This window comes from Cynoglossus semilaevis, chromosome 12, assembly GCF_000523025.1.
Source record: "Cynoglossus semilaevis isolate Cse_v1.0 chromosome 12, Cse_v1.0, whole genome shotgun sequence".
Lineage (NCBI taxonomy): Eukaryota > Metazoa > Chordata > Actinopteri > Pleuronectiformes > Cynoglossidae > Cynoglossus > Cynoglossus semilaevis.
Window position 1 is genome coordinate 3703846 of NC_024318.1, and position 13050 is coordinate 3716895.

General features: G+C 41.8%; 2 protein-coding genes across 4 annotated transcripts in view; one reads left to right on the forward strand and one right to left on the reverse strand.

Moving 5' to 3' along the window:
* ninl (ninein-like) overlaps window positions 1-9184 on the reverse strand; it is a 15123-nt gene extending 5939 nt beyond the window's left edge. Inside the window, exons 1-18 of one of the 3 annotated variants that reach the window (XM_025060611.1) lie at window positions 9009-9184; window positions 7804-8015; window positions 7624-7720; window positions 7150-7352; window positions 6028-6091; window positions 5583-5686; window positions 5347-5493; window positions 4358-4534; window positions 3811-3947; window positions 3496-3636; window positions 3110-3284; window positions 2860-2970; window positions 2453-2539; window positions 1913-2066; window positions 996-1058; window positions 692-816; window positions 142-222; window positions 1-54 (exon numbers count right to left, since the gene is read on the reverse strand). The exon at window positions 1-54 is cut by the window's left edge and continues 86 nt beyond it. In XM_025060611.1, the coding sequence (XP_024916379.1) occupies window positions 1-54; window positions 142-222; window positions 692-816; window positions 996-1058; window positions 1913-2066; window positions 2453-2539; window positions 2860-2970; window positions 3110-3284; window positions 3496-3636; window positions 3811-3947; window positions 4358-4534; window positions 5347-5493; window positions 5583-5686; window positions 6028-6091; window positions 7150-7352; window positions 7624-7720; window positions 7804-7986 (2103 nt within the window). In that variant the 5' untranslated portion in view covers window positions 7987-8015; window positions 9009-9184. Of the gene's footprint in view, window positions 55-141; window positions 223-691; window positions 817-995; window positions 1059-1912; window positions 2067-2452; window positions 2540-2859; window positions 2971-3109; window positions 3285-3495; window positions 3637-3810; window positions 3948-4357; window positions 4535-4938; window positions 5227-5346; window positions 5494-5582; window positions 5687-6027; window positions 6092-7149; window positions 7353-7623; window positions 7721-7803; window positions 8016-9008 lie in introns of those variants that run through there. The other 2 variants (XM_017037288.2, XM_025060612.1) reach the window with 2 other exon arrangements.
* A 1213-nt stretch (window positions 9185-10397) lies between these two features.
* LOC103387038 (high-affinity choline transporter 1-like) lies at window positions 10398-13040 on the forward strand. The gene is made up of 4 exons (XM_025061224.1): window positions 10398-11732; window positions 12021-12137; window positions 12516-12671; window positions 12852-13040. Exons 1-4 carry the CDS (start codon window positions 11549-11551, stop codon window positions 13019-13021), a joined length of 627 nt encoding a protein of 208 aa, XP_024916992.1. The 5' UTR covers window positions 10398-11548; the 3' UTR covers window positions 13022-13040.
* The last annotated feature ends 10 nt before the right edge of the window (window positions 13041-13050 follow it).

The following is a 13050-nucleotide window of genomic DNA, read 5'->3' on the forward strand; positions in this document are numbered from 1 at the left end:
CTGAACCTGCTGCTCTGCCTGAGCCTTGTGCTCCTCCAGCTCACTGATCTCCAGCTGGGGAAAAAAAGAACAATTCAACACGGACCCTCAGATGAATGAAAATATGAGTTTAAAGTTGAATATCCATCAGCTCGGTCTCACCTTGAAGGCCTGAGAGATGTCTTTACGCTCCACCTCCATGTTCTGTCTCATCAGCTCCAAGTTACGTTCATAGAAGTTCACCTGAGGACAAAGAAAATCATGTCTGCACTTTTATCTGCACAACTTTTATGTCTGTTGATGTGAAAGTCGGCAGAGTTGGAGTGAGTTCTAAGTGCTGAGATTCAGTAATATTGATTGGGTTCTCCTGGAGTCAATTGGATTAGATTTAAAGAATGGATTTTCCATAAATATAATGTTGTTTTTTGTTTGTTTTTTTTTTTTACATGTGAACATTTCAAACTGGTGGTCAGCTCTAACATGCCTTCTCTGGCTGCACTTAGAACACAATTAAACAAAAATGATACTGTGACATGAATCAGGTTTTAAATTAAAACATTCTCACCATCACCAGCTTTTCACACCAACAAAATCTCAAATTACACCAGGCTTCCAGCGATGAAAGCATCTGACACCAAGGATTTCAGAATAGAGGTCACACCACAGGGTGCAGTATAACATATCATATCATCATATGTAACATGATGTTTACCTGTGTCTCCAGCTGGATGCGCAGTTCCTGCAGTTCTTGCTCATGTTTCTGTTTCAGCTGCTCCAGAGCCATTTCAGTCTGAATACTGACCACAGGACCAGAGATGTTGTCCAGTGATGAGAGACCTGAGGGAGGCAGAGCCAGTGTTTCCACTCTTCAGTCCCGTATGTACAACATGGCTAGTAATTTGGTCAGATTGTTCCTCAATCATTCATTCATCATCAGTTACTAGTTTGGTCTCCAATGGTCTGTTGTTGGGAAATAATATATCCTTATGCTAAATGCACCTGGGTGAGTGTCTCACCTGTTTTATCAACTGGTTGAAGTTTCTTCTTTGCAGCAGGAGGCTGCTTCACATCCACGTCATCTATAGAAAACACAAAAGTTAGGCGCGACACTCAGAGGATGAATGGTCAAAAGAATTTCATAGATAGAGACTCACTGTGAGACATGATGAGAGTCAAGATCACTGACAGACAAGATCACTGACAGTCAAGATCACTGACAGTCAAGATCACTGACAGACAAAGTGAACAATCTGTGCCTGTGTGTGAGTGTGTTCTAGATAAAGTCCAGGTAGGCGTGTCTGGGATTCTCCTGAACAGGTCACACCTGCTCTGCTGCATCACAGTTTCTTCTGTCAATCCACCCGGGTTGTTTTTTTTTTTTTATGAATGAAACATTTGTGTTTTACTGTGGATGTTTGAGGCGTTGGCCTGGTGTCACAGCTGACTGCTCTTCATTCATTTCTTTTTCTGCTTAAACCACAATTAAACTGGCTGAAAAAGTGGACTCCACCAAAGTCTACAGACAAATCACCCACTTTACAGTAGCCTACCGCGTCTGGACACAGGACACTGCTGCCTCGTGTGGTCGGTTTGTGTGTATGGAGTCATAGAATTGTTTGGCAGCAGCAATTGTGATGTAAAAAAAAATAAATAAAAATCACAGTTTCTATAGATTCTGTTGTGAGCAAGTGAATCATTCACCAAACAATGTTGGAAATAGTTTTTTAAATAGTGGGATAAGGCAGTGAACACAAGAGGCCACTGTTTCTTTGTGTTGTCCTGGTGTCTCTGCTGGCAGCCATGTTTTAACCCAAGGCCAGTCTGTGGGTTTCATCAAGGCTTCTAGTAATAGAGGAGTTTCGGAGCAGTGAGCTCAGATTACGTGTCTGTACTCTGTTGTTGCATGTTAATGATTTCTGGTGCGTGAAGTTACCGCAGTCAGACTCAGCACTGACGGTCTGTTCTGTCCAGGTCAGTGCAGCAGTGGTGCGGGTGTCTCCTGCTGATCTTCTGGACTCTCTGTCACTTCTCTGACTCTTCAGTAGCTCCAGTTCTGAGCTCAGCTCATCGTTTCTGTCAAGAAGCTCCTAAACACACACACACAGACACACACACACATCAGTACGAAGAATCAAAGCAGCTCTGTGACCATTAACGGTAACTTCTCCTGTTCACTCTAACTGATCTGAAACACAACTGGTGCCTGGCGTAGTGCGAAGATTAATTATTTTTACCAACATGAGAAAAACAGTGGAAATTTACAAGATTGTGAGGACAAGGAAGAGGAGGAGGAAGGAGAGAAGAGTTAAAGTAATATACACAGAGAGAAAAATAAATAGAAAGGCAATGAAAAGATAAAATAATGTCAGTATGAAGTGAAAAGGTTTAGATTTTCCAGTAAAGCGTAACCTTATGTTCACCTCAGGAACAAAACTTTTCCCAAAATGTCAGAGAATCAGTGAAGGCCTCTTACCCTGCACTGCAGCTCGTACTGTTTGATGATTTCACTGAAGCGCTCCTCGTGACTCAGCGCTGCCCCTGCCCTGTCCAGGCCCTCAAACTGTCAATCAAAAACAGTGGCCGTCAAAGTGTCAATCAATTAATCAATCATTCTCTCTATTGATGAAAGTTTGTCTTCGAATAGAAACGCACACAGCTGAGACCAAGAGACCAAGAGTGAAGTGGCAGGAAACTGAACTCAATAATTCATCAAGGTAACCTTACACCCAAGTATGTGTTGGCATGTGTGTGCGTCAGTCTAATAAGATGGAGCTATGCAAATGTGCTGGAAAATCAACAGCAAACCATTTGTGTGACAAGTTCTAAATTAAATTAACTGGTTTTTTTTAACATGAATGTGTTGTGCTATTGTTGAGATACCTTGTCCTGTAGGACCCGGTCCAGGTCGCACTGTAGTTTATTGACCATTTTTTCAGCTTCTTTGAGTTTCAATTTAACAACAAACAACTCATCCTCCAGGCGACTGTTCTCCTGAAAGCAAAAAAACAATTAAAAACACACACACTCCACAAATACATTTTCAGTATCTGATCACTTCTTATTGTCAGGGTTGTACTGTGGAATCAGGTTGTTGATGTTTTAGTTCTGAGATCCTGTCCTGACCCTTCACCTGTGTAGTTGTGTTCAGCTCCACCCTCAGCTCTTCCTCCTGTGTCTGAAGAAGATGGAGCTCTTCTTGCAGCGCTCGACACTCTTCCTCCGCCTGCTGCTGCAGCACCTCGATCTCCTGCTCAGACTCACAGCGCAGAGCCGACAGACGATCACGAAAGTCCTGCTCCAGATCCCTGCGAGTCACGAAGTCAAACGTCACCACCCCAGACTCAAAAGGTACAGTAGCAAAAGTCAATTTATAAAAAAAAAAAACCTCTGGGCTTAAGCCAAGTAACCTTTTTGGCAATCCAAGATATGTGTATAAAGTGAAACCTAGATTTAAAGAAAACCAGTTTTTTTAGAGGGTCCCAATAAGGTTGGCCAGGCCCCCTCTCACTCTCTAACCTGAGCCTGCTCTGGTTGAGTGTCTCCATGTTAGCATGACGATCGTCCACTTCTCTGACCAACTTCAGGTTCCTATGGTCTGCTGCGTCCAGGTCTGCACGCACTTTGTCCCTCTGTCTGCACGCCTGCTCTGCTAACAACCTGCACGTTAGACACAAACACACACATTTTTACAACAAAAATACACACTGGCTACACACCTTCAATAGTTGTCGGACGCTCACAGGAGAGTGAATGTCACTGATTAGGTACGACTCACTCCTGGGAGCCTGAACCTGCACCAGAGGGCGCTGTTGTACATAAATGTAAACCTACTGTAGATGCTGAATCTCGTTCTTGTAAGAAATGAGCGCCGCCTGGTGGATGCCGTTCCCACTGACCAGCAGCTCGTTGTCTAAAGCCAGTGTAAGGTCAGTGAGGCTGAGCCGCTCTTCCAGGGGGAAGTCCAGAGTCTGAGGAAACAGACAAAATTGACACGTACTTAAAGTGAACAAGCAGAAAGAAGCTGGAGATGTACAGCAGTTTTATTTTTTTAGAAATGCACCGTGCTATCAGTCTAACAGCAGGAGAAACAAGCTGGTTGTATTTTGATGATACACCTTCATACTTATAATATGAACAAATAATTGAACACACATTTTTTGAAAAAATACATGTATTTTAAACAGAAAAAATGCTTACCTCAAGAGCATGGAGCAAGTAAAATAACATTTATTCTGTGAAATTGGTAATCAATTTTTTTTTAATCTGTCATTTCAAATCCATAGCAATAAAAACAATTATAATTTACTTTGAAACCATATGTAGAATGAAATTTTTAAACCATATTTTCCTGACTATTTTCTGTAATTTCCTGTCTCACCTGAAGGATGTCCCTGCTGTTTCTGATTCCCTCCTCCGTCCACAGGGCGATGACGTTCTCGGGGCTCGTGCAGCCTGAGCCGTCGTCCAGTCGACTGAGGACTCTCTGACCCACAGTGGCCGTCAACAGAGACGGCGAGGTGGAGCGAAGTGAGTGCTCCTCTGACAGCAGCTCATCCTGAACACGACCGCAACAGCAAAGGGTGAGACTACATCTACAGTAAAAACTCACAGTGTATACCCTGGAACAACCTCCAGTCCATTAACAACTAACTCTCCAACACGCAAGTCCTCAGAGAAATTCTGTTATTTTTCCATTAAGACATTGTTCATCCACTGCTTCCCACATCAGCTAGTTTAAATCTGTTATTTTGTGGCTGCAGTGTTTGAAGTCATTTGTTCAGATTCACCTGTGTATCAGGTGGCGGCAGCTGCAGACATGGCCCCTTTAAGTTAAAATCACTGATTTTCTTTCTTTTCAAACTGTGAGAACATAAACAGTAAACTAGCAGTAGTTGCCTTTGGCAAATTCCTAAAAACATCGCACAGATTCTTCAGATATCACAGATCTGAAAGCCTCACCTGAGTGGGACAGTACGTGGAGGATTCTCTTCCTCTCTTTTCTGTCCTCACCCACATCAACAGACCACAACCTGACATCAGACCTGAGGTGCAGTACATGACGACTGTGGCCTGACAGAGCAGCTAACTGAGTGATCACCTGCTGCTAACTCACCTGCAGCTCACACACCTGTGGTGGAGCATTCTTATTGGCTCGGCTGCAGATGCAGAGATGGTGTGTTCAATAACCCACCGAAAGGCAGGAACACTGAGCTTCAGTTTCAAGAACTTTTAAATCTCCCATCAGTGTCAACTCATTCAACATGCAAATTTACCAAAAGTTTGTTAAGCAACCCTGTGACTTTAAATCTGGGAAATATAGGTGCAGATGTGTGCGTGTGGCTGTTTGTGTGTTTATGTGACTCTAACCCTGAGTGGCGCCCTCTTTAGGTCAGCAGCTTTTGCAGGGGTAGAACAGGAAAGGGGGACAGAGCCACGCAGAAGGTTTCTCAAGTCCCCAACAGTGAGTCTGGAATCCAGGTCTGGGTCCATGTTCCTGAGAACAGGGTTGAGGTCCTGAAGAGATTAAGGTCAAAGGTCAAAGGAATACCGAGGCATTTACCAAAAATGAGGGGGTAAACATTCTAACAGTGGGCAGGTTTTACCTGATTGTTCAGCTGTTCATGCAGACAGGGATGATCACTCAAGTCTGTCATGACATTGGCTCCACCCACACTGTCATGCTCCTCCCCCTCTTGCTGTTGAAAAGCTAAACAAAAAAATTTTAAAAAATAGGTAACAAAAACAACCGAGGGAAATCTGGTCAATTTACAATAAACTGATCAGTGCACAGCTGTGACAGAAACTGTGTTGCTTTGCAAAGATTAAATCAATGTTGTCAATATTGTAGTCATTAGTCAAGAGTTGCTGCTAAACTGGTAAAAAATATCTGCGCTTGCTCAGCATTAAGGTTGAAAACATCATGTAATCTCTCCTCAGCATGTAATCTTTGCTTTGCATAAAGATTGTGCAAAGCAAAACATTCATGTTCCCCCTGGTTCTTCTGGCTGTCAGAGTCAGAATGTGTGGGAGAAAAAGAGCGTACTTTACCTTTATGAATAAAGTTGGGCTCTGTGATTTTCTGACTTCCTGTCTCTTCATCAGACTTTAGGCTCTGGCAGAAAAAACACAGAGGTCAGTAATGGAAACTTGGACGACGTAAAGAGTGTGTAGTAATGAAGGAGTGTTTGTGTGTGTGAGAGAGAGAGCGAGAAAGAGAGAGAGAGGGAGTGAGAGATCAAACAAAATTCCTCAGAAGTTCTTATTCCTACCAGGAATGTGTCACGCCAAACAGATTATTGTGTTTAAACCTCTCTGTGAGGAACCATTACTTTTTCATCTTTTCAAAGTTTTCTACCAAAATGATCTAATTAGGCTGGTCATCATTGAATTCCTCTGGTTTTAAAGTGGTGCCAGGGAATCGTTTGTCAGGATCATTGTTTGATCCTCTGTATTAATTTGCAGTCATTAGTTAACAATAGAAAAAATGTTGAGAGAGAAGACAAACACAAGGTTGAAATTCAGAAAAGAAAAAAAAAACAACAACATTATATAGTAACTTTTTAACTTAAAAAAAACACTAACATTTAAACAAACTGGTTGAACAGTTGGAGAAAGAGACGGTACCAAATTTACAACATTGAAACTGTTATATAAAGTGAAAGTTATACAACACACACACACACTTCTATACACTCATGTCGAGCAGATTGGCCACTCAGACAAACACAGAATGAAATTCCAGCACTGTCTGCCAGAAGCCACATTCCTCCCAATCCTACTTCCTGAAAAACCTCAACGCCCAAAACCACAAAAACCTCCACCACTGACCACTCCCATCACCACACCAACCCCTCCCATCTTCAAACTGACACCATCCTCCCTTTCCAGGTATCCACAGCTACAGAGTCAGAGAACATCTGGATGTTTGAGACAAATCCTTAGACGGTATTGAAAAAAGAAACAGAACACGTTCTGTTTGAGGCTGTGGATACAACACAGAGCCCAGGGAAGAGCAACGCTGGTTTAAGAAAGAATTATTAGTTCTATTAACATCAACAACTGCTCTGTCCAGCCTTTTTGTTTTTAACAGTCTATGAAAAAACCTCACATATTAACGGCAGTGTAAACTCCTCAAAAAACAAAAACACCTCAAAGGTGAGCCGCTCTCACCTCGACGCTCTCTAAAGACGTGGATCGTCTCAGTTTGGCTCTGCGGACCCCAGCCTGCAAATAGTCAGTGGTCTCAGTTGTGGATGGTGCTGAGTCCTCAGAGTCCTGGCTGAGAGTGCCGACAGATTTAATATCAGGTCGAGAACGGCGTCCGTAACGCTTTGTTCCCTTCACAAACTTTGGCTTAACTTCATCTGGGACGACTGTGGAGCGAGAGGACAAAGTGAGGACGGACTGAGGACAGAAGAACCCCTGAGAGCAAATATAAACAGACTGAAAAACAAAAAGAGGACAGTCTGAGGACAATATGATGGCGTCTGTGAGGACAAAATGAAAATACAAGACATGGTGACAGGAGAATGAGGAAGAACAAACAATAGAAGACACATTTAGAAGACAAAATAAAGACAAATGGGAACAGAGTCACAATTATGGGCTATATTTGAAACGTAAGCCGTGGACGGTCTGTGCTACCTGGCTCTAGGGGACAGCTGTTGTCCTCCGATGGACTGACATCCAGAGATCGAGACAACAAGGAGACAAAGCCGTCCTTAAAATCCTGGAAGTTCACCTGAGGCGGACAGAAACAAAGACATGTCAGCATTAGGCATCACCTGGACGACATCGTCATTTTTTTTGTATCAAATTACTCACCCTGCTGCTAGCGCACTCTCCCAACAGCAAGTGGATGAGCCGCGGCAGCTCAGCCTCCAGCTGCAGTTTGCGGCAGAGCGCCACCAGCTGGTCTCTGTCCAGGAAGCCGCTCGCTGAAGAGTCGCAGCTGTCGAACTCTGCCTTCAGCTGGGCCACATAGTGGCTGTGCTCCGCTTCTCCCATTGTGATGCATCACATTGGGATGCCATTATCTGGAAGTCGTCAGAGACAGAAGTTATTTTCCATGGGCAAAAAGATGCCAAATAAAACTGTCAGTTTGGTACTTTGTGTCATTTTTTTTTTTTTAATTTTATCTCTTTCTTATAATTCCTGCTCTGCTAGCTGGGACAGTCCTTTTGTGGTAATTGACTTTCATTTTCTTTCCATTTTCAATCTAACTCTAATTGTTAGTTTGATGCTTCTTAGTAATGTTTTGTAGTTTTGTGTGTTTGTGTGACTGTAGTCTTTGTTTCTTTCTCTGTGGCGGATTTCTTCCGTTTTGTGGTTGTTTGATGTCAGTGGATTTTTTTAGTTTTATTTTTATAATTCCTGCTCTGCTAGCTGGGACAGTCCTTTTGTGGTAATTGACTTTCATTTTCTTTCCATTTTCAATCTAACTCTAATTGTTAGTTTGATGCTTCTTAGTAATGTTTTGTAGTTTTGTGTGTTTGTGTGACTGTAGTCTTTGTTTCTTTCTCTGTGGCGGATTTCTTCCGTTTTGTGGTTGTTTGATGTCAGTGGATTTTTTTAGTTTTATTTCAGAAATGTTGTATTTTGAGTATCATTTTCGATCAATTTGTTGTTCTTATGGTCAATCACAGGGTTCATAAAACTTATGCTACACTCATCTGCTCCTTTAGCATTTTATACAAACATCACAATTTCGCCAAGAGTGCTGGACGTCACGTGTACGCACAGTAACAAAACGGTAGCACTCCAAGTCACATAACAGTGTCCGTTACATTACGGTCAACTCTCGAGAGACAAGTACATAATCTCGCGAGGTGGCGAGGCTTCACCATGGGAACGGAGCCGCGCGGACAAAGGCTGCGTGGACGAACACGTACAAAATGCATACAGAGATAGAGAGATAGATAGATAGAGACAGAGAGAGAGTAGCATAATCCAGGAAATTTTCCCTTTGAGCGAATTCACACGAACTATCAGGGTTCGCTGACAAACAGAGTAACAACTTTTTTTCTCACCACGGGCAAACTTCATTTTCTGTCCTTTTCCCCTTTTCTCCTGCGTCTTGTTCAGACTTCACGTTTCCTCCATAGCTTAAGTGGCCGTTTTTTCGCCAACATAACGCCGGACCATGGACCCTGGAGACGGCTAGTGTCCAGCGCCGCGGACTAAACTCTTAATGTTTATATACACACGCTTACTTCCGCTCAGAGCGTCCAAAGTAAAAGCACAGGAGGAAGTTTTTTTCTGCTATAGATTCATTTCTACGGAGAGGGACATGTGGGTAACGAGCACGAGATACTTTCTCGTGCTCATGAGATACTTTATCGTGCGCACTAGAAAGTGTATCTAAAACATTTTGCCACACATACATACAGGGTAATACGGAGCCCCTAAAGGGAGAAAGTATCTCGTGAGCACGAGATACTTTCTCTCTTCTTATTTCCCCCCACGTCCCTTTAGGGGCTCCGTACTAATCAGATACTGTTTTTTAAATTTTGTATTGCATTGTTGATACCAGCACCCAACAACCTGAAGAATTAAATTTGGCGTGTAGAAAGGTTGAAAAGAAACCTTGGGGGAAACCTTTCCCAAAATTCTAATTTTGCTTAAATTGAATAAAGATATAAAAACACCTAGGCCTGTCATCTTAGCCTAGTCATAGCTAAAACAAATGACTAATCTAGAATAAATATTTAAAGAAGACAGCTAGTTACAGTATATGTCATTGTGACACACATCAATGCACACACATCACCAAAGTGAACAGTGGGAAGCTTTTAAGCTGCTCAGGGACCCAAGGCTGTTTCCTTAACCACTAAGCCACCATTGCCATATAAAGTTAGTTTTGCAAGGTTTGGGATTTAAACCCACACTCACAGGTTCCCCAACCTGCGTCACTCTCTATGAGCTAGCCAGCCATTTTTACATATATTTGCACATATTTGCAGATAGACACAAATAGCTAATGGTTCTTTAAACAATAAAATCACCTTTAAAAAACTATATGTAAAGAAACATTGTTTATTATAGGAGGCCATACATTTTGTATATGGTCACTACACACCACCTCCCTGGTGAAGAAAGCCCAGCAGCGCCTGCACCTCCTGCGTCGGATGAGAAGCCCCCCCCCCTCCACCTTGCGTGTATTTCACACAATGTAATTGAATTAATTAATTTTTTGTAAATGTTTGTTTATTCACCCTCTAGACTTTTTTTTATTGTCATTGCACAGAAACACAAGACAACAGTGAGTCTGGCAACGAAATGTCGCTGCTTGGCAACTGAAGTATAAAGTACAAAGTACAAAGTACAAAGTACACAGCTTGTAGGCCATAAGTAATTACTTGTAAAACTTGCTAAAACTAATGGTAAATATACATGTAAATAGTTCAGAGGTGTGTTGAGACAAACTATAGTGTAAATATAAATATAAACAGTATGGAGTGACAAATGTTACAGGATGGAACAAATATAAATATAAACAGTGTGTAATATGGTACAGTAATATAAACTAATGGTAAATTAGTTTAGATATAATAGAGATAAACTATAGTGTAAATATAAATATAGACAGTATGGAAGTGACAAATATAACAGGATGGGATAAATATAAACAGTATGAAGTGGTAAATGTAAACAGGAATAAATAAGTAATAGTGCTGGAGCTGAGTCACAGAAATTGAACAGGAAACATTGCACAGTGATATTGCACTTAATTGCTTAGTAATCTTACACAATAGTATTGCACCTGTTTTTCGTTTAAGGACAGACTGTGGGTAGTTATTGTAGTTATAACAGCCTGATGGCCAGGAGAAAGAAACTGTTTCTGAATCCTGTTGTTCTGCAAAGAATGCTGTGGAACCTCCTGCCTGACACCAGCAGGGTGAACAGAACAACATTGTGGGGGTGGGTGGGGTCAGAGTGAACTTGGTGAGCTCTGTGTGCTACGTCCTGGATGGGGGGAAGTGGAGTCCCAATGATCTTCTCTGCTGTCCTCACCACTCTCTGTAGAGACTTCCAGTCTGAGGCCTTGCAGCTTCCGTACCAGACGGAGATGCAGCTGGTCAGCAGGCTCTCGATGGTCCCGATGGTGTGTAGTGACCAGCCGAGGTCGTCTGTGACGTGCACCCCCAGGAACTTGATGCTGGAAAACAAACCAACTTTGCAGATTCACTTTTCTTTGAGCAGTAATGTCTCTGGATACTTAGAGATGTGCTTTGGCAACTGTCTAGAATCAAAGTGAATCTGTGCCATTGTGAAAAGAACCACAGTGTTCTTCTTTATGACTGAGAATGGTTGATGGTGACAGTGCATAAAGAACACAATGCATGCATGGGATTGAGAATCAAGTTGGAAAGTATGACATTAAACAGTCCCACAGTAGATAAAAGGTGATAATTGCCTAAGCTGCTTTGTACTATTATATGTATTTAATTAACAAAAATGCCTCGGGGGGAATTAAGTTCAGAAGCACAACTTAAAGCACAGGTTCTTCCAGTTTATGTCACTCAGAGTTGTTACTCTGTCAGTTTAGACATCAGTGGATCAGAGCATCATGGCCGTGAACGTCCCTGGAGTGGTAATGATGGTGCTTTTCTACCTGCTGGTCCTCGGGACCGGGATCTGGGCTGCTTTCAAGTCAAGAAGGGAGCAGAAGAAAAGTAAAGCCAATAAAATGGAGATGGCTCTGCTGGGAAACCGAAGCATCAACTGGATGGTGGGGATCTTCACCATGACAGGTGAGAACACCTGAAATCAAATGGAAGAAACCCAACATACAGTATGTCTCAGTTTGTTTGTTTTTTTCAACTAATCAATTAGAAATAGATGGATAGATACTTTATTGATCCCAAAAGGAAATTAAGGCACTACAGTAATAAGAAATTAATTAATGTGCATGTTTGTCAATATGTGAGGATAAATATTTGATTGAGATAAAATAAATGTATTCTATTTAATTACTTATACAACTGTCGAACTGTTTTTGTTTTGTTTTGTTTTTTTAAACCTCTTCATCTTCCCTCTAGCTACGTGGCTTGGTGGAGGAACAATAATTGCCACAGCAGAGATGGTGTACACGCCCTCTATAGGTCTAATTGAAGCAGGCATCATGACTCTTGCATTCAGCATATCTTTTGTTTTATGTAAGTTTAAAACAATCATTGTAGTAAAAATGTGATATGACTGATTTCGTTGCAGTTTAGTCTTTGTGTCTCCTCTCTCTGCCTCTCTTTTCATTTTCTTTTCTTTTATTTCAGCCAGCTTCCTTTTGGTGTCTTCAAAGCTGATCATCTTCCACGATCTCACTCGAGCCCTTGTCTCTTACATTACCCATCATTTCATGTTTTCATCCCTGTTTCCCAGTCTTGTCTCTGATCTGTTCATTACTTACTCAGCTTTATGGAAATCTTAGAATCTTCTGGATGTGGAACACACCCCTCTTCCATTCCTGTACCCCTTTAACTGTTATGTTTTTATTCAATTTTGTTGAAATTCTTTCCTACTACCCTTTTTTACACAAGGTGGTCTGGTGTTTGCTAAACCCCTGAGAGAACTGAACTGCGTGACAATGATGGACCCCTTTTATTTCAAGTATGGAAAAGTGATAACAGCTGGACTCTCGTTGTCCTCACTTTGTATCGACTTGACCTGGTTTCCTCTTACGCTCACTGCGTTAGGTGAGTGATATTTGCAGTTTTATATCATTAGCTATTGTCACCAAAATGCCAGGACTTTATGCATATGTTTGAAATACTTTTGCACATACAGTAGTTGCCCTTTTACCTGCTACGTGTGGTGATTGGCTGTAGTAAAATGTGGAAAAGGGTAGAACTCCAGTAACACAACGTTTCTGACAGGAGGAACCATGAGTGTTATCTTGGACTTGTCCTACAATGTGTGTATCTGGATCTCTGCTTCTGTTGCCATCATCTACACACTGCTGGGAGGTCTCTACTCTGTGGCCTACACTGATGTCATACAGCTGATCCTCATATTCATCAGTTTGGTGAGTTTGTTGTATTTCTGAATCTAATATGAAGTTGGAGTTTTTCTAAA